Source organism: Syngnathoides biaculeatus, chromosome 5 (assembly GCF_019802595.1).
Source record: "Syngnathoides biaculeatus isolate LvHL_M chromosome 5, ASM1980259v1, whole genome shotgun sequence".
Classification (NCBI taxonomy): domain Eukaryota; kingdom Metazoa; phylum Chordata; class Actinopteri; order Syngnathiformes; family Syngnathidae; genus Syngnathoides; species Syngnathoides biaculeatus.
In genome coordinates, this window is record NC_084644.1 from 21,341,088 (window position 1) to 21,368,537 (window position 27,450).

At 40.2% G+C, this 27,450-nt stretch overlaps 1 protein-coding gene across 1 annotated transcript in view; it reads right to left on the reverse strand.

Annotated features, from left to right (window-relative positions):
* Positions 1-624: 624 nt before the first annotated feature.
* The window catches only part of emc2 (ER membrane protein complex subunit 2), a 50,598-nt gene continuing 23,772 nt past the window's right edge, over positions 625-27,450 (reverse strand). Inside the window, exons 6-11 of the mRNA XM_061821140.1 lie at positions 18,231-18,316; positions 17,467-17,526; positions 9,582-9,663; positions 9,334-9,444; positions 8,104-8,208; positions 625-1,146 (exon numbers count right to left, since the gene is read on the reverse strand). Of these exons, the coding sequence (XP_061677124.1) occupies positions 1,060-1,146; positions 8,104-8,208; positions 9,334-9,444; positions 9,582-9,663; positions 17,467-17,526; positions 18,231-18,316 (531 nt within the window). The 3' untranslated portion in view covers positions 625-1,059. The remainder of the gene's footprint in view (positions 1,147-8,103; positions 8,209-9,333; positions 9,445-9,581; positions 9,664-17,466; positions 17,527-18,230; positions 18,317-27,450) is intronic.

The window sequence follows — 27,450 nt, forward strand, 5'->3', positions numbered from 1 at the left end:
TCATTGAAGAATCTAAATTGTTCTTCAGTGTGAATCTGAATGGTTGTCTTTATGTGCCCTGAAAATGGCTGGTAAACTGTCGAGGCAGTACCCGGCCTCTCCCCCTTCATCAGCTGGGTGAGGCTCCATATCAGCTATGACCACACTGATAAGTGGTATAGAAATTGGATATGCGTTCAAACATGGCAAAGACCCAACAGTAATAAAGCCTGACAATATGTATAGCTTCATCTTATACTGCCTTACACCAGTACTTGTATAAGTAATTTCAGAACAATGTAAAAGTTAAGATGGCATAGTTTCATTTTTCTAGTCTGTGTGTAAAAGGTTGCACCTAAAAACATTGTGAATGTTCCCAGAATGTTTTTGTTCTGCTTTCCAATTCACTGCATACTGCTCTCTGCTAAATTCCAAATAAAATGAAAGAGACATCATTCAGTGTGTTCAAGTTGATGCAGCTGCTACCTCAGACATTTGAAAGGAATAATTTTGGAATAATTTAATGACACAATATTCTCAATCCCACTCCAGAATAGGTTAGGTTAGGTAAGTATCCATGACCCTCATCCTAACATTTTAATAAAACAAATTGTTCCGAAACCCACAATAACTAAAACACCCATAGAAAATGTAAGCAGTATAACTTTTATTGAGACATTTTGCTTGATTTAGCGAAAAGGCAAGTTTTCTTAGAGCTGAATCAGTGTAGCCAGATCAAATGGCCTCGATTATTAGCATTTAACAAACACCTTACCGCCTTTCTCGTGTACAATGTTGCAGCCTTTTAGGTAAGGACAACTAAATGTTAAACATATTAAATCAAGTTAGACTACTTGGAAATGGTGCCACAGAATACCAGATTGGAGGACAAGTGTTGTCATTTCTGCTACTGTCCACATCAATTTCAGCCAATTACCAGACTTGAACTTGAAAGGGCACAAAGCAAGACAAACCTATGTTAAGTTTCATTTCAAGACATAGGGCTATTTGATCTGGCAATGGCTCCAAGAGTGTATAGTCATCAACGGGTAGAGGAAAGTAGGTCTTGGTGGAAGATATCTACGACATGGTTATCTGCATTGATTCCAACATCTCCTCCACAGCCTTTACAGAACACTTGTTCTCCTTGGACCCCCGACCAGCCAACTGCATATGTCAGAAGAAGGTACGAAGAAAGAAGAAGAGAGAGCATATCAGAATCAAGGGGCTTACTAAAATAAAGGCCTACACGTGACAACCATGATCACAAATATGAATACACATGCACCACGCACAAACACCTGAACACAACTGATAAATCTCAGTTTTACTTTAATGATATGTCGCCATTTTACTTTTAACATTTTGAAAAGCATTTGAAACATTTTGAAATCATGTAAAATGATATATTTACTCTGATCAGAAACTAATTTTTTTCAGTGAGGACCTCCGAGGGAGGATTAGTCCTCTTCCAAGGCCTCCGGTATTAGAACAATTTATTTCTGTGCTCTCTGTGAAAGGCTTCACAGGAAATGATGCCGATTATAATCCAAAACATGCATAATCACTCATCCATAGATATACTGTACATGAGCATACTTCTTCATCCCAATTAAAGCTGTCCTGTTGACTGAGGCATATCCTCAAAGAATCGCAAACGATTAATTCAACATCCTGAACCTTAGGCCATCTGTAACCTAGGGACAGCGCAAAGGGGTCAGGCCAATTAAATGAAATTTCCTCACCATTCAAAGGTTGCAATGAATATTCCAGCCGATGCATTTGATTTTACTCCTTTTTCTGTAATTTGGGACTCAAAAAGTAATTAATGACACTATCAGCTCACATGCCAAATTCACGTCAACTATCAAAGTAGCGTTTTGGCATAGCCATTATTTTTCAACCACAAGTTATGTATACAGTTCCCTCAAAGAGTATTGGAATGGCAAGCTCCATTTCTTTGTTTTGGTTGTACACGGAAGACATTTTGGTTTCAGAACAATAGAAGACAAAAGTTCAGATTTCCAGCTTTTATTTCATGGTATTTCAATCTCTATCCGTTACAAAACTCAGGATCTTCTTCTTCTTCTTCTAGAATGATAGAGCATCTTTTGTTCAAAGCCACAGTTTCCAAATGAGCAAAAGTATTGGACCATGTGACTATAAACTGTCCATCCATCCATTTTCCGAGCCGCTTAACCTCACAAGGGGCCCCACCAGTAAGGAGTGCATGTTTTCCTTCTGTCTTCGTGCTTTTTTTTTTTCAGGGCACTCCGGTTTTCTCCCACATCCCCAAACATGCATTAATTGGAGACTCTAAATTCCCTGAAGGTGTGAGAGTGAGCGTGAATGGTTGTTAATTTCTGCGTACCCTGCTTCCTGCCTGATGGTTGCTGGGATAGACTACAGCACTCACGAAACTCTTGTGAGGATAAGCGGCTCAGAAAATGGATACATGGGTAGATGGTTTTAAGAGTGAAAACTGCATTTGCTCCTAAGCAAATATGAAGACCAGAGCCCAGTCTATGGGAGAGAAGTAAACCAATTTGAAGCTGAGAGAAGGGGGAAAATTGATCAGAGCTACTACACGAACATTGGGCATAGCCAAAGCAACAATTTTCTTCCGTGTACAAAGGGTAAAATTTGAATTGTTCCTCAGTGCCTTGTACCTGCCATCTTATGGTACCTTAAATACACAATAAAACACATACATACATTATGAAAAAAATATAGCAAAATCCACTGATATGCGGGGACGAGAATGGGAAAGGGCACACTGTACTCTCAATCAACTTGGTTGAGAAAAAATTCCAAGTATAGCAACATTAATAACAGTATAACAAGTAGATCACAGCAACCTCTTTTGATTCAGGATTTGTACTACTTTTAAAAGGACTATATTAAACACTGCTTTGTCAACATGTTCAATGGCTACATCTCTGACAATAGTGAGTATGCTATACTGTGACTATAATGTGACTATAATGCGGTCACGTCTGTATTTGTCTTGTTGGGCAAAGGATTCCATAATTACAAGTTGACATGAGACGGTCAACGTCCCACGGTGTTTTTTTGTTCCCAGCTGAAAAAACTAGGTGGATGACTGTGTTTAAAATGGATTTTGTCACTTTGAGGTTTCAAGTTGTGTTGTCTTTGTTGCGGGTTCCTACAAATTTCACATATCAGCTCATTGGAGTTTGCGGATAGGATACGTTCATCTGGCTTGAATTCAAAATCTTCGTACATTGTCGTGGGCTTTGGAACAGACTCCATTAATGCTGCTTCAAGTCAAACTGACACCAAAAACATGATTTTTAGTATGTTTTTAATTAAAAAAAAAAAAAGGCAGCCAAAATGGACCCTTTTGTTTTTTTTTCCCCACCACACAACATGATTTTGACATACATTGCTTTTTGTAACTCCCGCCATGAAAATCCTCGAGGAATTTATTTTGGAGAAGCAGGAGGAAGTGACATTATTTGCAAACTCCCACTCAGGCGGGTTTGTGTGTTTATACCAGTTCTACCTGTCGGAAGGTTGCTCTTTGTTCTTCATGTTAGCCAAAATGCCGGCTCTTTGTATTGCTGGTTATTGCTCGAGCACTCGGGAGGCTGGATTCACTCTTCAGACTTTTCCGTCATCGTGAAAAATGGATTGCACAGGTGAAAAGGAGAGCTCCATGGGTTCCAAATAACAGGTAGGTGTGTATAGAGCTATTACCTACTGTCATACATATTGTCAGGGAGTCTGTTGTTAGCTATAAGTGATCCGCATATCATCTAAATATGGCTCAAATCGGTAAGGTATGGTCACTTTACTCGATTGTGAGATGTTCTCTTCTTCGCAAAGAGCTTGTGTCAGAAGGGTTGTCGGAAAAATACGAAAATCTCTGTTGTTCATCTCCCATAGCTGGTGACACAGCGTCTACTCAATGGCGACTGTACCAGTGTGACAGCTGTAAATGATGTCGCAGGCAATATCGCTACCACTTGGATGTCAAGTGAGACTTCCACAACTTTGCGCATGAATGACACGCTCTCCGCTCATATTTATTTTTTCATATAGACATTGAAGTGAATAATATTATATGTAATTTTCATAACAATAACTATTTTACAATGTATATAGGGATGTCAGTGGGACTTTAACTTTGTGTAACTATGCAGCTACCAGCTGGGTGTCAGAAAACCTTTCGAAAGTACACACACGCATTGAAATACAAAAACACCTGCGCAGACACGCACATGGTCCATCCAATGTTAGGTTGGCTCCCTTCATTGTCTGTGTTTTTGACACCACAATGGATTTCATCTTTGTGTTGTCAAGTCACCGAAACGTTTTTTCAAATGACCGGACACCAGGAAGTTGTTTTTTTTTTGCCAACTCATGCAACCAAATTAGTCAGTCCTGTGCAGTCCAGATTTCCACCACCACGACAGGTATCAAGCCATAGTTCTGAAGAGATTAATCATACTTTATGCATCCCTGCTATTTTTGTGTGTCTCAGACACGCCGGTAAATTCAGACAATCTATTTCTTTTATATATCCAGTACAATCAGTGTTAATATTTAAAAGCTCTGCATCCACCGATTTGTGGGCCACACTAAGTGAAGTTGGGGCCGCATGCCTTGAGCTGTCCACACTTGGCCTGCATGGTTTTCATTTATTTAAAGTGCCACTGTCATATGAAATGCATAATTTATAGCATGTTATTAATGTAAAAACGGCAGCCGACATGGACCAATGCGTTTTTTCACCACAAAACATGATTTTGACGTATACAGCTTTTTGTACCTCCCGCCATGAAAATCCTCTCGAGGGATTTCTTTTCGAGATGAAGCAGGAAGTGACGTACATGGCAGGACTGCTCTCACGTGGACTCGTTTGATTCTATTGGTTTTACCTCCGGGAAGGTAGCTCGTTGTTCCTTCGTGTTAGCCAAAATGCCGGCTCGTTGCATTGCTGGACATTGCTTGAACACTCGGGAGGACGGATTTATCCTTTATACGTTTGCAAGAGACCCGCGCTGAGGTGGATAGGGCAGGGAGGTGGTTTGGCCGTTATCAGCATGTCATCTAAATATGGCTCAAAACAATAGGGTAATATTGCCCCGGACACTTCACTTGGTTGTGAGATGTTTTCTTCGAAAAGAGCTTCCGTGTCTGAAGGGGCATCCTCCAGTAGGGGCAACAGCGTGTTTTCAATGGCGAATGTCCGGGGTGATGTCACGGACAGTAAATGCAGCCAATCTGGCGACAACTTCGATGACGATTGAGTCTTCTGCAACTTTGCGCATGGATGGTGCGCTCTCTGCTCATATTTATTTTTTCATGTAGACATGGATGTTAATAATCTTATAGTATTTTTCATTTGAATATCTATTTTAGAATGTTTATAGGGATGACACTAGACTTTTCAGCCATCACTTGTGTTCCAGCATTAGAAAACAGGAACTGTTATCGAATTAACAATTTCCATATCACAAGGCCCCCCGCTTTCTTTTGCAACAATTCATCATAAACAGAAAAATTGGCGAAGTTGAACAAGTGGCTCCAATATTTCCAAGTGTGACTCATCCAGCTAGTTTTAGGGTGAACTATAATGATCACTGCATTTCATCGCCTTGCTGCATATGCGCCATTACTGGGGATTTGTGTTAATTATCTCCTCACCCTAAGGTGTGGCCACTATTACCAAACAGGGAGAAAAGACAAGACAGCCCTGCATTCACAAACATTTAGAGCTTCTTATTATACAATCATAATGCATTAGGTGTTCATGGCCGGTAACAGATGACCTAATCAGCGACTCTTAAATGTTGGAACAGTAGCGCAAGAGGACAGGTTGTGTGATGCTACTTTTAAAGCCCCTGTATCTACAGGCAAGTGTCTCCGGGGCCTTTCAAGACATCAAGTGACCGCATCGCTCATTATTATTATTTTTTTGCTTTTAATTATCAGGCCCAGGACAATTTGACCTCTTGCTGACATCTGCTCCCCCTTGGACTCACCTGTCCACTGTTTTTTCCACACTAAGGTATGACAATCACCAGGTACTGAGACCGAATAGATATGGATGACACGAGAAACACTTTAAAGCAGCTCTGAATCAGTAAGCACAAACACATAGCAGCCTGCAACTGTCTAAAAGAGGCAGACACATCAAATACTATTGAAGACCTCTACAGTCCATTAACAGAAGGTGAGGAGGAAAAATAAGGCAAAACTTACACTTGGTCTTTTAGCTTGTTTCAAACAGCCATGAAAAGACAAGCTAAACTACACACAGCGTATTGTGTGTACGTATAGTAGATACGGATAATCACAGCTGCACTGTTACGATACAAGTCCAAATATTATAGAGCAAATATTTTAGTTAAAAAAAATGACAAAAAAAACATTCCAAAGCTCGGATAAAGCACAAAGGCGAAAAACTTTAAATCATGACTCTTCAAGAAAAAAAAAAGCATGTTTTTGCCATCTTTAAGAGGGGCTCAATTATTTTCACCTCTTATCAGAAGAACTCAAGTAAGTATGAGTGAGAATGAGAGAACACAAAAAAACCCTCCTAAAAGACAAAACTATTCCTGTCTATCGTTTCTTGAAATTTATTGCATTATTACGGCCCTATTCTCTTTTAAATTGTTTTGGATGGATGGAAAAATGCAGGCATTCATGCATATTTGGAAACCCAAATAAAGTATTCTAATTGTGTTCATCTGCAATCAATTACCCAAAAGGAAATCTCTCTCCACTTGCTAACTATTCAATAGAAAATTACATAGCAGTCAGCCAGCAAAAATCGAGGTAGAGAATGAAGGCAAATGTGCATACATTGCAGAATATAACCCCCAGTTGTATCTACTGGTAGATATTAAATGAGGACAGGGTTGATGTTTTAGAAGTTGAGATTAATCGGCGTCCCAAAACCTGTCTCCATACTTGACTGATGAAACGATAATGGTGATATATTTGGAATGCCTATGGTACAATTTTGAAATATAATCATGTTCAATACTGTGTTTAGCATCTCCAATTTATTCAATGCATCAACTGATTTTCTGTCGTCATGGTTGAAACAAGTCATGCTGGAACTACAGTACACAAGGTCTACAGGATCTTGATAAGAAAGCTCATCTATCAATTTAGGCGTGACAAAAAAGCCATTGTAAGTATTGTGGTTGTTAAATTTGACAACATTCACAACAAATGAGGCCTGAAAAACAAAAAGGCACAAAGGTCAATCATAGCGTCCCAAATCATGGGCCTCTTCTGAGAGTGTTCATAATTTAGTAGCAATGTAACCAGTGGCCACTATTTTTTGTGGCATTTTATAAAAAAAAAAAAAAAAAAAAAACAATAATAATATAAAATGCAATGGGCACTTCAAACGCCTATAATATTATATATGACCAATGCAACTGTCCACACTACTCTACTCACAAATAATGTTCCAGTTGTGCTATTTAAGTGAAGTTCTTTGGGCAAGTAATGCCATTTGAAATGTCACAGTAATTTTGATGCGTTGACTTAAAAAAAAAAACCTTTGAATTTCAGCTCATTCAATGTTATTGGTGAATATTAACTGAAATTTGTTCAAACAGAGAAAGAGGTTCCCCTATTAACATAAAAATGAAAGGGTCAAAGAGATATCTTGAGAACTAATGAAGTTATAATGTACTTATTGTCAATGAGCGATATCACAAAAATATGAGGAAATTTTTTTTTTCCTAACATGAAAAAAAACCCCACAATTTCTCAAGAATCTGCCATCCCATTTTGTATATTCTTGGTGGAAAGTACAATACTCAGAATGGAAATTTCAACCAGACTCAGCATTTTGACAGGCAGTTTTTTTTTTTTTTTTTTTTTTTTTTTTTTGGGGGGGGTCTACATTTCTAAACTCAAGTGCCAGATGTTGTTGGTGATTAGATAAATTTGTAAATGGTGGTGCATTGTGTGAAAATAGCTTATAAAATCAAATAACTCAAATCTCATGAGTGGTGATCCTGTACCAAGTACAACAAGGCTTCCATGACCAGGAAGAAAAACAAAAAATATCTCAAAAGGACAAGCGTTGTGAATAATAATGTAAGTACTGCAAATAATCTTGACGTCACTGACCTTATAAGCTCTATTTATTTGATTGGCAGCCCAGGCAGCATACTTTATGTTGTCCTTTTTCATCTTGGCACTAATCTTCGGGCTGGCAGCTATGTGACTTGCAGACTAGATAGATGAAAAAGACAGGCGAGAACAAGGGGTGTGGTATGAAAATGTGGCCAAAGGAAAGGCAAATGTACTTCTTTAGTCCTCTTTTTTTTAACTCAAAAACCTCAATTTAGATGATGTCAACACAGACAGGCTATCCCTGTATGACCAAGTGCACTATTATGGTGGGGATTCCCCACAGACGTTGTAAATAACGGAGTTCCAGGCTAACTGTGGTCAGGTCTACCAGTTTGTCTGTGGGATTGTGAAAGTTGGTTCAAGTTTGTGAAATTTCCCTGCACATTCACTGACCTTTTTGCAGCTTTCAAGATTTTGACCGGCAAATCTAGATGACAAAACACTCTCAAATCAATCTGCAAATAATAAAGTTTAAAAATCTCACCTAAACTCCCCAGTTAAGACTAAGTATTGCCGGATGACTTGTCAGGAAATCATAGAAGGTCTGCTCTGTCTCCAAGCAAATATAAATATTAAAAAGGAAGATGTCTCTGTTCAGCCCAACACTGCTCCTCTTACTTGTTACTGAGCCTTCCGAGGAGTTTCAGAAGTATGCTGTTTTAAATTGTTTGGATTATGTGAAGAATGCCAGTGCTGCACAAGGAAAACAGAAGGGCTTTCTGTTGGACCTGCTTCCCCTATGCACCTTTAATTCCAAACACCCCTTAGTTTGTGTTCTTATGTCAGGTCTCAGTTTCAGATGATATATTGGCTAGCGCAAACAACATCCGGTTCAAACTAATGAAATTACGAAGTGGCACCTGGTTGGATCAGTTATTTAGGGATTTCTGCTCTCTCTTTAAATCCATGACTATTTTATTTATTTAAGTCATCACCATAAAAAATTCCAGACAACGGGATATTATTACTTAAGCTCAGCAGTGGGGAAGACTTTCCAATTGCTGTCGTTCACCATCTGAGTCAGCAATGAGCTGACCTGTCTGAGATTTCCTATTCCCCCCTAAAAAGCCAACCACATTCACTGGACACATTGACTTAGTGGTACTTAGCACAACTAGTGGCTAGCCTCAACAGTGACAAACCACAAGGCTCCAAAAGTGTCTATTTTTGTTTCCTCTTTCTTGTTTTCAATCCCAATTTCTCCACATGCAAGGCCATACTCACCATATACAGACCAAACAATGCTCTCATGTTCCTGTTGTTCAGCCTCAAAGCTTGGGCAAAATACTTTCTGGACAGCTCCAGGTTTTCCAAGCCTCCCTGGGTGTACTTCACCTGTGAGGAATCATGGGTATAAGTTAAAAGTGTTTGTTTCTTTGGTATTGCCATGGAGTTTATATCCACAAAGGGTTCATATTTAGTTCCACAGATCACATCTATGTTTGTTGAGAGATAAGTAGCCAGTAACCTACCTCAGCGTACTGTTCACAATACAAGTGATTGTGAGGATTGGTCATCATCAGCTCCTCAAGACAAAATGCAGCTTTTCCATAGCTGTGAAAGACAAGGAAGAGAAACAATCGAAACAGCAGTGAGTGAGTAATTTCTAAGGTTTCTGACTTATGAAGCAACAATATAACAGGTAAAACTGAAGTAAAAACTATGACCCAGGCAAGATTACAGTACATAAATTCACTACAAATGTGATAGCAGTCCTGGAAGAATAAAGAGGCTCAATCCTGTCCAATTTCAAGAAGCGCTATACAAAATATTTGTACCAAAGATTCTTCGAGGTGACGAGTGACACTCAGCTAACCCTTCGTGATTTTTGGAAAAATCATTTCAACATTTACTACTGCATCACCATCGTCACCAAAGCTTGGAGCCAGTTGAAACAAAGGACCATGAACTCTGCATGGAAGAAATTGTGGCCCGAATGTGTTGCTAAGGTCTTGCAGCTGTTGCAGGGCCTTCAACAGCTGCTGGTGGCGACATGGGGTCTCCACAGGATTGTCAAATTATTCATGAAATCTTGACAGTGAGCCAAAATCTCGGTTTGGAAATGGACACGGATGATGTTGAGGCCCTGCCGGAGGAGGATCGTGCCGAGCTCACAACTGAGGAACTCCTGCACCTTCAAGAGGAGCAGAAGAAGACCAAGCAGGAGGAGATATTGTCTGATGAGGCTGATGACAGGAACGATGTCTCAAGTGCCGATATTGAAGCTATCTGCGGTAAATGGAACAACATCCATGATCCACCGCTAAGTGGACTCATTGGTTTCCATTAGTTTTAGCTCCGGGAAGGTAGCCCGTTGTTCCTTCGTGTTAGCCAAAATGCCAGGTCATTGCATTGCTGGACAGTGCTTGAACACTCGGGAGAATGGAATTACCCCTCATAAGTTTGAAAGAGACCAGATTTGTTGTGAAAAATGGATTGCATGGGTGGAGAGGAAGAGAGCTTCGTGGGTTCCAAATTACAGGTAGGTGTGTATTCAGCTACTAAAAAAATAATAGTTTGGGGCGGACCACATAATCAGTCTCTCATAACGTAAAAAAGATCCGCGTATGAAATATGTCGATGTGTGTGTTGGACGGCGTCGGGCTGCTGCACGGACGGCGGACACAGCTTCTGCGAAGGCCGCGCATTGGGCTTTGCCGACGGGGGTGGCTCTGAAGAACCCAGCCGAGAATGCGTCACTCAGCCGCGTGCACGCAGCGAAGGAACCAGGCTGACTGTGTTGTTCATCGTACTGCGCCGTCTATGAACATCTCCCAAAAGCAGTACGGCTCGGCTCCGTCATAAGCCACACCGGCCGGCTGCATTTAGCCGCGATGGCTCATCTCCGCCGCGGAAGTGGATCGGACGGGGATGTGGTTTGGCCGTTATCGCATATCATCTGAATATGCCTCGAAACAATAGTGTAATATTGCTCTGAGGGCTCGAAACAATAGTGTAATATCGCCCCGGTAACTTCACTTGGTTGTGTGGTGTGGTGTCCTTTTCGAAAACAGCTTCCTTCTCAGAAGGGACGTGTTTGTCTTCCATAGTTGGGGTGCACCGGGTGTTTTCATTGGCAAATATCCGGGTGACGTCACTTACAGAGGATGCAGCCAATATGGCGACCACTTGGATATTGTAGAATGACACTTCTGCAACTTTGCGAATGGACGACACGCTCACCGCTCACATTTATTTTTTTGTATGGACATTGAAGTGAATAATGTTATATTTATTTTTCATTACAATATCTATTTTAGAATGTTTATAGGGATGACACTTGGGCTTTAAGATCACAACTGTACATATAAGCATTCATATGTACCCCTGTCATATGGGAATGAAAGTGTAGGCTCCACTTTTTTCATAGCATCTAGGTGCTGGTGGGATATTACAATAAATGTGTAAGTCTACACCTGTTTCATATCCTCTAGGTGGCATATTGAAACGAAAATGTATAAGTTTTTCATAACCTCTAGATCGTGGCCTACATTTCTAAAAATTTGGTTTCGTTTTCCATGTACCTATGTATAATACGCACAATAGACTTTTGACCATATTGGGAAAAAAATTTTGCATTATATACAAGAAATTACGCTTCCAGTCAATACAACCACTGTAGTATGACAACCTACACTCAAATTGAAAGACTCAGACTCGGGTGCAAAAATAATGTGATCAAGACATTCCTAGTAATAAATTAACACGACTGATATATCCCATTGTGCTAATGCTTTACAATATAGTGTATAATGTGTATACATAAATGATAATTATATTAACCACCTTCAACTGGCACAACAGGTATTTAAAGCTTGCCATTGTAACCGGCTGCAAGATAAACAGCAAAGGAGGGAAAGGAAGGTGGCGACAGAGAATTTTAGAAATAAACAGTGGGAGGGGGTTGCACAAAAACGGAGATCAGAGGGCTCAGAAAGTTGGGGGCTGCTTACAATTACCACTTCCTCTCCATAAAGACTTTCAGATGTGCTCGTTCAGTGGCCCTGGATTGCAACAGAGTCTGGTCCAATAGACCCAAGAAGAGTTTTGTAGCTGGGCCAGACTCTTACCTCTTTGTTTCTCTCTAAACCATCTCACCCCAACATCACCACAATATTCTCCATGCCTGCTCTGAAGTTCATGCAATACCACAATTTTTGAGAACATTTGCGGCTACAATATGAGCGATACAGTAAAATTATTGTTCTGGACATTTTTAAAACAGTTGACTACAAGTTCAACCATTTTCATTTTTAGATTGTGCAGTATGTGTTTGGGGTAAAAATAAAATTAAAAAAAATACACACACACACACCAACAGTTTCGTAATGAACTTTGGAATACTCAAACTATAAAACTAAACATTGGTGAGCCAATTGAATATATTTAAAGGGCAGTGTTGACGTTTCACAAGTTAAGATTCCCCTGGTTTGCTATTCCCATCTGAGTAAACACCGTATATTTGTTAGAAAACCTTAAAGTTCCATTGAGACCATATATTTTCAATGGAACATTACTTTTCCCTCCTCATTTGCATCAGCATTAGACTTAGAATTTTTCTTCTGGCTCAGGAAAATGAAAGTGCCACCATACTCTCCTGGGCATTTCATAGCAAATGTTCTCTTCCCCCAACCCCGCTCCTCTGAAAAAAAAAAAAAAAAAAACGATAATAGTGCCATGCTGTCTGGAAGAGGAAGTGAAATGGGGAGTTTTCAAATTAGAGGTGGGAGTGAAATTAAAAGTGTTTGGATAAACTATCAGCTCACCCCTGGATTTCCTCTGGCTACTACACCAATAAAGCCTCACTTACAAAAGCATGAAATATCCAATAAGTAGGCATCCTACCATGGTGTGTATTCATTCCTTCTGCCACTGCCTTCGTACCAGAGCAACTGAGATAAAATTAAGTCAACACACAAACCCGGTTAAACTATCTATAAAACGTAATGTTAAACTGCTGTTGTCAGTCTCACCACTCACCTTGGTCACAAAGATGTCAGTCAGGAAGAAAAAAGTATTTTTTCTTCATGTGGAGGTGGTTACTTAAATGTGAGGTGCTCCTAAACATGTAATAACACGGACAGAGCTTCATTCAAACCTCTGTCTGAGAAAGTCTCATAACCTTCCAATGTGCTCATCTAAGTGCCTGACAATTGAAGCTGAAATGAAATACAGTGAAGAAAATGAGTATTTGAACACCCTGTTACATTGCAAGTTCTCCCACTTAGAAATCATGGAGGAGTCTGAAATTTTCACCGCATGTGAATGTCCACTGTGAGAGAGATAATCTAAAAAGAATTTTTTTTAACGATGTATTTGTGTGATACAGCTGCAAATAAGTATTTGAAGACCTGAGAAAACCAATGTTAACATTTGGTACAATAGCCTTTGTTTGCAATTACAGAGGTCAAAAGTTTCCTGTAGTTACACCAGGTTTGCACACACTGCAGAAAGGATTTGGCCCACTCCTCCAACAGATCTTCTCCAGATCAGACAGGTTTCTGGGCTGTCGCTGAAAAACACGGAGTTTCAGCACCCTCCAAAGATTTTCTATTGGGTTTAGGTCTGGAGACTGGCTAGGCCACGGCAGAACCTTGATATGCTTCTTACGGAGCCACTACTTGGTTTTCCTGGCTGCGTGCTTCGGGTCATTGTCATGTTGAAAGACCTAGCCACGACCCATCTTCAATCCTCTGACTGAGGGAAAGAGGTTGTTCCCCAAAATCTCACAATACATGTCCGCGGTCATCCTCTCTATAATATAGTCCAGTCGTCCTATACCATGTGCAGAAAAACACCCCGAAAGCATGATGCTACCACCCCATGCTTCACAGTAGGGATCGTGTTCTTGGGATGGAACTCATCATTCGTCTTCCTCCAAACAAGGCTTGTGGAATTATGGCCAAAAAGTTTGATTTTGGTCTCATCTGACAACAAAACTTTCTCCCATGACTCTTCGGTATTGTCCAAATGGTCACTGGCAAACTTAAGATGGGCCTTGACATGTGCTGGTTTAAGCAGAGGAAACTCCCGTGCCATGCATGATTTCAAACTCTGACATCTTAGTGTATTACCAACAGACACCTTGGAAACAGTGGGCCCAGCTCTTTTCAGGTCATTGACCAAGTCCTGTCGTGTGTTGATATTAGTAGAACATGATATAAAACGGTATTTAAAATTTGTCATCAATAAAAATTCTTGATGTGACAAACTTTATCTGAAGAAAAGTTAAATACCCTGGCCTGTCAAAGAATAAACACAAACGATCTATACCTGCAATCTTTTGAAAATGCTGAAAGTTTAGTTCAACAAAATCGGCTAGCAATACATTGTAACAAACATTCCTGTCGGCGATCGTTATGTATTGTTATAATCTCGCGTAATTTATGGCGGTATCTATTGTCAATCCATTAATGAAAGCTAGCAGTAAATGATATATATCTTCCTAAAGAATGTAGAGGTAGATAACTTCAAGATAAAAATGACTATTCGCATTTAGATATATGGACAGACTAGTCTAACCTTAGAACTTAGATCAAGTCAATCACAATCTTATACTTGTTATAGTTAGATACTGAAACATTACCTGTGTTATACCCCAGAAATGTTTTCAATGTGACTCAGGGGTGCCAAGATTTTTCCCCCCAAGATCTACTTTTAAAGCAGCCAGCCTCTCGCGATTGACCTGCGAGGCAGAGGGTGGGGGCACATCGCCGCGACTGCTGTAAATAGGAGGCCGGTTGCTAGAGAGCGCCATTATGTGTGTGCGCTCGACGTATTGGCCATACCTGAATCAAGCAACGAGGTGGCTCTCTTCTTTTTTTTTTTTTTTTTTTTTGGCACGCCCTCACACGCTCAACGAAAACTGCCTCGCGATTGACGCATTGCGCACCCCTGGTGTAATTGAATTTCCTTTGACATGGATCATTATGTTGATGACTTACAACGTAAATGCGCTCACAGTACGTGAAGCACCTCGGAATATGTGCTTTTGGCAGCACTTCCGCACATGCTCAGTACGGTTAACTTGCATTTCCTGTTTCCGGGTGAATACTGATTGTTTAGGAGCAAGCTTTTTTATGAAAATAAAGACATAAATAAAGACTACACAAAATAAGCAACGTCTTTCAATATCTAATTTTTCTACTCATAAATTTTATGTGGGTGATTTTTCATGCTTCACTGTGCAGATTTGCAATTGTGATGGTGTGCGAGCGTGATTGCGCCCGTCAAATGTAAGTGACTGTAGCTGGTATTCCTTCTATTATCCCTTAGGTGCCATACATTGTGCAAGTTGTGCCACCACAAGCTTTAAGTTTACTTTGACTTTTTCTTTACTAAAAAGTAACAAACTATTGTAGTAGTACATTTACGCTAGTTTTGAGTCAAATATTATTGTAATATTATTAATATGGACAAAAATAATCTGTTGTTATATATAGACTGGATATTCATTTTAGAGCATTAGCACAAACATTATCACCATTACCCAGTGGTAGCTAATCAACAGGAAGTGGGAGGGTACAACTCCACCTCACAGAGTGGTCAACCACATTACTTTCATTAAAGACAAAAATCAAAATACTACAAATAAAACACATTTCTATAAATATTTTTAGGTGATTTGTAATGTTAGGTGAATGCGATAGAGTATATAACAGCTAACGATGAGTAAAGGTTTCAGATTTATTTTGTGACATATCACTACTCTGTCGTGCACAAACTCATTATTAAGAGAGATAAGAGGGAGGGGGTTAGGCCTACCCATCCTCGATATACTGGCACAGAAACTCCATACATCATTTGACTAACATCCATGTGATATGCTGTTTAATCAATGGTAAGGACTTATAGACACACTATATGGTTAAATTGCTTGTGCTGGGACCACTAATAACACTGGTTGTTTTAAGATATCAACTCACAGGTTCTTACAGGTGGTTATATACTATAAAAGCATCCCAACGCACTACTCATCAGTAATGCTGCCTTGCTCATTTCCCACATCGTGTCCTCCCCTGCCGTTTTCTGTCATCGCTCATCTTGGAATTATTGTGCTTTACAAATCTGTTAATTACATCGATGATTTCCAACCTTCATAGAGCCAAGGCACATATTTTACAATTGAGAAATTCCACGGCACACCAACACAAGTAAATGTCATCAAAAATGGATCAATTAATTACTGTATGTACTTCCTGCTATCTAATAGAAGAGGATTTTTTCGTTCTGTCTGTCATTGTGCCTCACTGGCATAAATAGATGAATGAAGATACATTATTCCTTGGAATAAATGTTTTTATTTAGCAATTCCATAAAATTGGATAACTTCCCACGGCACACGTGAAAAGCGCTCACAGCACACTAATGAACCCCGGCACACTGTTTGGGAATCACTGAATTAGATGCACAGTTGAACCGCTTGACAAATAACATTATATAATATATATTTGATCAAAAATAGCATGTTCCAGACTCTGGAGACGTATGTCGTATTCCTCTTTAAGTTAATACTACAGACGTGTGCTCTCTCTGTGCAGAGCACTTTGCAACAGTAGAACTCATCATGGCTGCCAAGTCAATGTATGGCCTCCAGCAGGCAATGATGGAATTTGATGGAATGTCACCAGATTTTACATGGCCACTACATAGGCACAAGAGACAAGTTCGTCAGTATGATCTAGTCATATTGTATAGGCCTCTTTGTTCTCTCTCACACACATTCCAACACGTGACTGATGCATTAGGCAGTGCAGGCCCAATCCGACACTTTTGGCAGACAGAGCACAAATTTTCGAAGGCCAGAGTTATCTATTGTGATTTGTTCATTTTAGTCACATGCTGTGATGACGTACTTGGCTACTCAGCTGCACATACGACCTGAGGCGACACTCTCTAGATCGATTTTGTAATATACGAAGTCCTCAAGTTACAACGTACTCGACCTACGACATTTCGACTTTACAAGTGAGTGAGTACCAATGATATCTGCACCCTTGTTAGTGGCATATCCTCACCCAAGGATGGAGAGGACCCTCTGCAAGCGCAGATTTTTCTCCTGCTCACGTCTGCTCTGCCACGCAAAGCTACTCTCGTCATAGTGACGGGAACGGGTGGACGCATACCCTTTTCATAATGAAGGAGCGGCTGCTCCATCTTCAGAAAGGAGAGTGTGCAGGTCCATTGACTTAAGCAGTCAACATGATTGCGACTTTAATCCACTACGTCTTTATATTGCGAGACTGTGTCAAGAGAGCATTAAAACATGCACTCAAAAAAGTGCAATCACAAGAAATCTTTACTCGCATTCACTGAAGAAAGAGTGACCCTACTTCAGTATAAGGCCAATGTACTTACTCATGTTCATTTATGTAGAGTTCTGACAACTCATGCCATGCTTCTTGGTCCCCAACAAACCTGTGAACACAAAGTGACCACTGAACCACAGAAAGAAAAATGAATAAGAATGTAAATTAATCTAGCCAAAACTAGCTGCGTTTATATAGACGGATATACACAAACATTGAGCACTCCTTCTAATCAGAATAGCACCATTTTATTGAAATGTACATAGGCATTAAAATCTATAAATATTCCCCACTACATGTGAAACAATAATAATTTCCCCATAATATCCACTCTCCTATCAATGTTTTTTTTGTCTTGTATTAGTGTCTGTATTAGGCAGCACAGTGGTGCAGCTGGAAAGCGTTGGCCTCACAGTTTTGAGGTCCCAAGTTCAATACCGCACCTGCCTGTGTGGGTTTTCTCTGAGCACTCCGGTTTCCTCCCACATCTCAAAAACATGCAACATTAACAAGACACTCTAAATTGCTCCTCCGTGTGATTGTGAGTGCGGCTGTTTGTCTCGATGCGCCATGCATTTGGCTGGTAACCAGTTCAGGGTGTACCCTGCCTCCTGCCCATTGACTGCTGGGATAGGCTCCAGCACTCCCCGTGACTCTTGTAAAGATAAGCGGTTAAGAAAATAGATGGATGGAGTCTGTATTTGTAAAATTTATATTTTTTAAAAGACGAGCAATATAAATCCTATGGACTAAAGATGCTAAAGATTATAAATGGCAGTCTTTTAATTGTGAAATATGGTGAAGGGGACTTACTGTTCTAAATATTCATTGAGCTCCCGGATAGCTTCAGGGCTCTTTCCCTGGGCCTTCAATATCGAGATCTTCCGTTTTCTTGCAGCCTAAAGAGTAGAAAGTAAACATGATTTGAAAAATGGACTCAGAGTGTTTGTCTGAGGGAATGTGACTGATTCTATGACTTTAAGAACTTATTCAGCAATTTGCTGCTTTACAACAACAAAGCCATGAAGATAAATGGGAGAATCCATAAACAACAGATAAGCATTGTAAAGTCTATTTATTCCAATAAGAGAAGGCTTTAAATGAAGAAAGCAATCAATAGTGGCAATGTCCATTAAATAAGCTAACAGGGTAGGATAAAAGTAGTCATTATAGAACCATTTGAGGAAAATGGCATACTGCCCCAAACCCAAATGCTGGCACAGCATCCATCTAGGACTCTACCTGTTCATTTGACATCATCCCAAAAATGCTTTCCGCTACATTTTGATGCTGGATTGACCTAACAGTGGATTACATTCTCATCAATCTGACTCATAAATGATTCTTTCCACTGCTCCGACTTGTCCAATGTTTATGTGGTTTACCCTACTGCTCATGGTAATGAGTGAAAAGCCCAAGAATAAGTTGCTGTTCTATTCGGATTGGCATTTGATTGAGTGGGGCTTCCTCTTGTTCACTCATTAGCAAAGTCATTGTGAGATGTACGAGTCGTGTCAAATCGTTTTTTTAAGTCACCTCACTTGGTAATGGAATGGAGACGTTTGTAATGAATCCAACTCCACTGGACACAATAGCAATGGTCTAAGTATACACTTTGTTCTATTACCAGTGTGAAATTATCACACAAATTCTGGCTGAACAGTTAGAAAGATGGAGGTACACACTGGAAAGGAGAAGAATGAAGATTAGCCAAAGTAAAACAGAATATATGTGCGTGAATGAGTGGGGCGGAGAAGGAAGAGTGAAGCTCCAGGGAGAAGAGATAGCGAAGGTGGACAACTTATAATACTTGGGGTCAACAATACAGAGCAATGGAGAGTGTGGTAAGGAAGTGAAGAAACGGGTCAAAGAGGGGTGGAACAGTTGGCGGAAGGTGTCTGGTGTTGTATGTGACAGAAGAGTATCCACCAGGATGAAGAGCAAAGTTTATAAAACAGTGGTGAGGACAGCCATGATGTACAGATTAGAGACAGTGGCCCTGAAGACACAACAGGAAGCTGAACTTGAGGTAGCAGAAATGAAGATGCTGAGATTTTCGCTTGGTGTGAACAGGTTGGATAGGATTAGAAATGACCTTATAAGAGGGACATAGCCTAAATTGGATGTTTTGGAGACAGTTTTGGAGACAAGGTGAGAGAGAGCAGACTTTGATGGTTTGGACATGTTCAGAGGTGAGAGAGTGAGTATGTTGGTCGAAGGGTGCTGAGGATGGAGCTGCTAGGCAAAAAAGCGAGAGGAAGATCAAAGAAAAGGTTGATGGATGTTGTGAAGGAGTAAATGAGGGCAGTGGATGTTAGAGAGGAGGATGCATGAGATAGGCTTAGATGGAAAAAGATGACACGCTGTGGCGACCCCTAAAGGGACAAGCTGAAAGAAAAAAGAAGAATTACGCAATGGATTTTAAAATCTTGAGATTTCTGACATTTGTAATGGTTTATATTAGTAAACTTTACACCAACCAGATGACCATCAACCACTCCCTTATTACGACAAATCACTTATGATTATGCGAGGTGCCCTCACTTATAATCTTGTCATATAGACTTTATACTTTATATAGTCAATCCCACCACACTTTAATTGTACAGCCGGGTTCACTTGTCCCTGTCTTTCATGATTGTTCACTTGTCCTTGTCCTGTTCTATCTTAATCTGTCCTTCCATCATGGGTTTTGCACTACAGCCCCATCCAATCAACTCATATCTAATGTTTCCAAAACTCAACCGTGATACAGTAAAACTATAAAAGAGATACAGAGCCTCTAGTCTGTTTGAAGAAAAAAAAGCTGAAAAGGAGAGAAAAAATACAAGTTTCAACTAAGCCCTCATTTCATCAGGTTAGTTTTCAATGATAAAGACTGGCCGAGTCTGGCTAAAGGTTTCGCTACATAAACACATGTGATGTTATGGGTAACTATACACAACAGTGGCTAGAAGATTGTGGTCATGTCATCGAACTTGCGACCGCATGTCTTGGATACTTGGGTGAAGGGAGGGGCGAAGTACGTCATCACAGCATGTGACTAAAATGAACAAATCACAAGAGATGATTCTGGCCTTCGACAATTTGTGCCGTGTCCGCCAAAGTGCCGGAATGGGCCTGCACCGCCCAATGCATCACTCACGTGATGGACTGCGGGCACATGAGTACAAAGAGGCCTATACAATATAACTACATCATACCAACAAACTTGTCTCTTGTGCCTATCTCATGGTCATGTAAAATCTCTGCGGGGGGCCATGTTAAATGTGGCAACATTTCCAGGCCATACATTGACTTGGCAGGCATGATGAGTTCCATTGTGGCATAGTGCTCTGCACAGAGAGAGCACACATCTGTCGTGTTAACTTAAAGAGGAATACGACACGTCTCTGGGATCAGGAACATGCTATTTCTGATCCAACATTAAAATAAACTATATAATATTCCAGTATTTCCCGCACTAGAAGGAGCACCACATTATAAGGCACACCCTCAATGAATGGCCTATTTTAAAAAAAAATTAATATACAAGGCGCACCAGATTATAAGGCACAACACATTATAAAGTGCATAGAATAGACGCTACAGTAGATGCTGGGATTACGTTATGCATCATTTAGATGGAGCTACACAAAAGGCTCAATATTGATCCATATATATATAAGGCGCACTGGATTACAAGGCGTACCATCGGCTTTTGAGAAAATAATAGGCTTTTAGGTGCGTCTTACACTGCGGAAGATACAGTATTTGTCAAGCCATTCATCTGTACATCTAATTAAAAGATTTGTAAATCCGAAGCACACTAATTCCAAAATGAGAGATGACAGAAAAGGGCAGGGGAGGACACGGTGTGGGAAATGAGCAAGGCAGCAACACTTGTTGCGTTGGGATGCTTTTATAGTATTTAAACACCTCTAAGAAACTGTGAGTTATCTTAATACAACCAGTGTTATGAGTGGTCCCAGCACAAGCATTTAAACCCTATAATGGGTCTATAAATTCTCATTATTAATTAAACAGCATATCACAAGATGTTAGTCAACTGATGTACGGAGTTTCTGTGCCAGTATATCGAGGAAGGGGAGGCCTGACCCCCTCCCTCATGTCTATCTTTGAATAATGGATGGTGTGGATGATGCCGAGATGAATGGTGAGGTTGGAGCTGTGGGCCCATTGAAGGACGTCAGGGAAAGCAGAATTGGGTACAAACAGGACATACATTTGGACACTCGGGTGAAAAGAAGTGTGGAGCTGTCAACTGATCACCAGCATGTGGTGAGTTGGCTTCGATGGTGGGGAAAGATGACCGTCCGACGTGCCAGGCCCAAACGTATTGTGAGGGTCTGCTGGGAGCGGCTGGCAGATTCCCCTGTCAGAAGGAATTTCAACTCACACCTCCGAAAGAACTTTGCTCATGTCCCAGAGGAGGCGGGAGACGTTGAGCCCGAGTGGACGATGTTCCGCACCTCCATTGCTGAGGCGGCCGATCGTAGCTGTGGCCGTAAGGTGGTCAAGTGTCTGTCGTGAAGGCAACTCACGAACACGTTGGTGGACACCAACAGTGAGAGAAGCTGTCAAGCTAAAGAGGGAATCCTGTCAGGCATTTATGGCCTGTGGGACTCCCGAGGCAGCTGTTGTTGCCTTGTTGGCCGGGGTGGCTCGTTGCGGCGCTGGGCCGCAGTGGCTCATCTCCGCCGCGGAAGTGGATTGGGGCGGGAAGGTGATTTGGCCGTGAAAAAGTGTGAATGGCTATAAAAGGTGAGGCCTAGCCTGGTAAGTGAGATGGGTATCAGCAAAAGAAGGTAGAATTGCCTGCTGTGAGCACTGGTTACGGGCTGGCTGTTAACTGGCTAATCGTGAACCAATCTGCAAATTAGTTGAGGCCATCATGTATGAATGTTCATGTCTGTGTTAATATTATTACTGTTTGTTCAATAGGGCAATTGAAAGTGCACTCGCTCCTGAGTCTGTCACTGACCACTTCAGCGGGATTACAGTATTTTAACTAACGGTGGAGGGCTGTATTAAATTTGTTTACATTGCCTTCTCTCAATGATCACAGATGCGGTGCTGTGTAAACCAGTTGCACTTTGCAGTAGACTAATTGGACTTCATCTTATGTATGTGTGAAATGATCCCAAACTTTGGACATTGTTTTTTTACAGGTTTTCCACCTATTCACTTATTTGTACACATACTGGTGGCTGTTTTTTTAAAACCAAATTACAGTGTGTGAAGTGATTTATAATTGTTGCTCTAACTTTACCAAATTTACCCAACTACATTGATCCAAGTGTTTTGGTTACTTGAGCATTTTCCAATACAGCACACAACTAAGTGAGCAACTATTCTCTGTGACGCATATTAGCAAAATATTACATACTGGAGTCATCACACTGATGAACACCTGCAATCCATCCTGAAAATCAAAGATGCCAGGAATCCAGCTCTGACCAAATGATATAAGAGAAAAATAAAACTTCAAGTTTAAAATATATTTTTTCTATATATTTTTAAGAGTCTTGGAGCATGTTTACATTTTGAATTTTTTTTTAAGATATTTCTAAGTTGTGGCAACCAGTTCAGGGTGTACCCTGTCTCCTGCAGCATTGACAGATGGGATAGGCTCCAGCACTCCCGTGACCCTTGTGAGGATAAGCGGCTAAGAAAATGGATGGATGAATGGATAATTTACAGTGGTACCTCAACTTAAATTAATTCGTACCAAAAGTCGTTTTATAAAGTGATTTTTTTATACGTAGAATCCCTTTTTACATGTAAATAGCCTAATCCGTTGCAATCCCCCCAACCCCTACAAAAACTAAGCATTCAAAGTACATAATGTAAACAATCATGAAAATTATTTTCATTTACCTTTGATGTTGGGCGACTATGCAAAGAGAAGTGTTATTGATAAGCAAAAGGCATCGTGGGGGATGGAGGAGGAGGCAAACGTTTGACAGCTGCGAGAAAATACATACGAACGTATACACGCACACAACTTAATCCCACTAAAGTTTCTTGGGGCCCAATGTGAATAAAGATGAAGACACTAGCAAGAAACACGAATGAAAAACTCACAGAAAAATTGTACTTTACCAATGCGCGCTCGCATGTGACCATAAAATAACTTACTGAGCTTGTTATACCCAAGTATGTAGTTGTGACCTAATACCATAATGTTAATAATTAATAAATATTAACATTCAAAACTAAGTATTCAATTAATCAAATAATTTTATTTAATCATGATGTATTCTTATGATCTAGCGTAATTTACGGCACTATCTATTGCCAATCCATTGATGAAAGCTAGCATGAGATGATCTATATCTTGCTGAAGCATGTTGATGGGAAAGGTTTTCAACTTCAAGATAACGTGGTACCACGGGGGAAAATGACCATTCGCATTCAGATATATGGACAGTCTCATATTAGAACTTAGATCAAGTCATAGTAAATCACAATCTCGTACTTATTATAGTTACATATTGAAATATTACCTGTGTTAGATCCCAGAAATGTTTTCAGTGTAACTGAAATTCCTTTGACATGGCTCATGATGTTGATGACTTTCGACGTAAATGTGCTCGCAGTACGTGAAGCAGCTCGGAACATGTGCTTTTGGCATCACTTCGGAACATGCTCAGTACGGTTAACTTGCATTTCCTGTTTCCGATTGAATACTGATTGTTTAGGAGCAGGCTGATTTAAGGTGAATGTTATGTTGCCTCCTATGTTTAAAATACAGAATTAGCTTTTTGTGCACTGTGTTGTCTGCGCTTTCATTCTCGATCAGGTTGTGCAAAGGAACTAAGGGGTAGATGTGCTAAAACAATCAGCAGCTGTGTTGCAGTTGACTTTACTTTTCAGAGAAAATAATTATATCGAAGAAATGTTACATAAGCATTATAACTGGTACGTAGTCACAATTTTTGTTATATGCAAATCATATAACTTTATAGGAAACCAGACAGTTCCACAACCCCGTCATGTCCCACACTATCCAATGCAATGCATGTTGAAAAGATGAATGATGCTCCAAAACAGTTTTAAGGTGAATTTCATGTTTCCTCCTATATTTAAAATACAGAATTACCTTTTTGTGCACAGTGTTGTCTGCGCTTTCATTCTCGATCAGGCTGTGCAAAGGTGGAATTTTAACATTATACACCTTCTCATCCTGTACTTTCTACTTTGGCTTCAGACCAGACTTTTTTTTTTTACTCAAAAAAGAAAAAAAATCTCATCTCGTTTCACAATCTTTCCCTCAAAGGGTGTAGCACTACTGACAAATTCAACACTCAAAGCCAATGTGTCATTGTACTAAGAATAAAATGTTTTCTTTTCCTAATCTAGTTTAAAGCTAGTGCTTTGCCATTTGTTGACTTTTTTCATATATTAGTTAAATTTTTATTCTCCATTTTTGTCACTCTCCTTTAAAAACTTGGTTCTGATCGACAATGGGTGTAATTCCCAACAAGTATCCAGCAGAAGACAAACCACACTGCCATCTTAAAGAGTTTATGGTATTACAGTCAAACTATTCCGGCATAAAAAGGATACGGATCCCGATTTCTGCTTGACGAAAGAGGACCGAAGAGGACAAAAAAAAAAAAAAATAAATCCTGAACACAGACAACTTCTTTTAATAAGTGTATTTACCTTTGCACACAAGAGTTTTGTCAGGTTTTTGCTATGGGCAATGGAAGATAAAAAGCAATGGAACGGATATGTTTTTTTTATTTGGATACCGTCATGGTAAAAAGAAAGAAAAACCTTGAGCATTTTTTGTTGATTCAACAATTTTGGTTAATGGGTACCACATCTACTCCATAGCCTATAATTACAACAGCTCACTTTCCAATCTCTGCTTTGCATGCTGGCATGGTTAGCAAGTCTTCCTTGTGGTCACCAATTTTCCGTCATTTCTCAAGACCATCCCCAGCTGACTCCTGAACCTGCAGGACAGATTACTTGGCTGAAGATAGCTGACTAAATGATGAAGCTAATCTCTGCAACACCCTTTAACGCTACACCACTAACATAGGGAAAGGATGGTGGGAAAATGCTGTGATTAACACCCCATGAATAGAGGACCAATGGCTCATTTTGTTCCATCCCGACCCCAGTACTGAGTGACAACCTGTGTACATTATAGTGGGACTAGCATCAAACAAAATAGATGACCATTTGCAAATATGTTCCAAGAAGCCACTACATTTCGTGCCTCCCCCTTTCCAGCATAACCAGTACATCATATAAGGTTGGTTCAAGTACTATTTTGGTAAAGAACAGCCTGGCCTTGCTATTGGGTTCCTATTGGCCTTGCTAATAAGTGGTTTGCATCCTCTTGCATAGAATTTGTACTTTTGTTCATGTCCATGACCTTCACTCCTCCGCTCTGGTGGTTGTGCTGATGTTAGTACAACCAATTTCACACTGGAGGGCATGATGAGACCAATTCAGATTTTCTGTTAAATCCAATATTTCATGTAGTTGTTCATATTACAAAAACAAATGAGACTTTAATGAGGACGGAATGAGTTGGCAACGTCACCGGTTGTCACACAAACCCAAACGTTTCGCACACAAATAAAAAGCCCCATCCATACAGACAAGTAAATATCCGGTATGGATGTCTCATTTTGCATTTATGGCAATTTAGAGGATTTCATACTTGAACTGAACAGTTCCTCATATATTTATCAATTACAAAGCATCTTTTAGCCACTGTTTCCTGCTCCTTCATCCAACATATATGTCTGTGTTCTTGAACAATTGTGACAGTTTTCGCCTTTTGATGATGCATAGGTCTGGTGAATGCGACGTGTGTGTCCATACTGCCTACGGAATTGTAAAAATTGTCAAAAAAAAAAAAATCGGAATTTTACTGGTGACATGAAAGAATGTGATATGTCATATTGGAAAAAAAAAAACATCTGCAGGTTAAACATAGCCTACTAGTAGTCTATATTCATCCATCCATTTACCTTACTCCTACACTATTAGAGCCTATTTCAGCTCAGTGTGCGAGAGGAGGGTACGACCTCAACTGGTTTCCAGCTAATTTCAGGGTACACAGAGAAACAACCATTAGCACTCACATTCACACCTAGGGGCAATTTTGAGTCTTCAATTAAAATACCACACCCATTTTTGCGGATGATGGAGGAAACCAAAGAACCTGGGGAAACCCATGAAGGCACAGGGAAGAAAAATGCAAACTCCACACAGGCAACAACGAATTTGAACCCAGGTCCTCAAAACTCTAAGGCAGATGTGCTCACCAGTTGTCCATCACATTGCAACTTTGTATGTACAGTTTTAGCCAGATGTTTACGTAGATTGTGCAAAAAACACATTTCATTTTTTCTCTTAAAAAAAAAGTGTGAGATTGGAAATATGTTTGGTTTTTTTAAACATTTCTAATTTAAATTGCGCAGCTGTAGAGCATTGGCCTCACAGTTCTGAGGACCGAAGTTCAAATCCTGGCCCAGGCTGTGAGGAGTTTGCATGTTCTCACCATGTCTGCGTGTTTATTCTCCGCCCACTCTGGTTTCCTCTCACATCCCAAAAACAAGTATTAATGGGAGACTCTAAATTGACCCTCGGTGTGATTGTGAGTGCGACTGTTGTCGGTCTCTGTGCACCCTGTGATTGGCTGGCAACCAGCTCAGTGTGTACTTTTCCTCCGGCCTGATGACAGCTGGGATTAGCTCCAGCACTCCCGCGACCTTCACAAGGATAAGCAGCTCAGAAAATGTAATTTAAATTGCGCGCGTGTGCATCTGCATCAGGCTAAGCCAGATTGTGCCTCCAGTGCCCCCAAAGTTAACTGAGTTTGAGACCCCTGCTCTCGAGAAATTTTGTTCCACTCTTCTTTGCAGAATTGTTTCAATTAAAAAAGACGTGTAAGTTGATTGCTGGCAAACCTGGGGATGTATTTAAGGCCACACCTCAAACATTCTGCTTCATGGTTTGAAATCATGGGAACATCAGAAGAAATCGGCCAGGAAATCAGGGA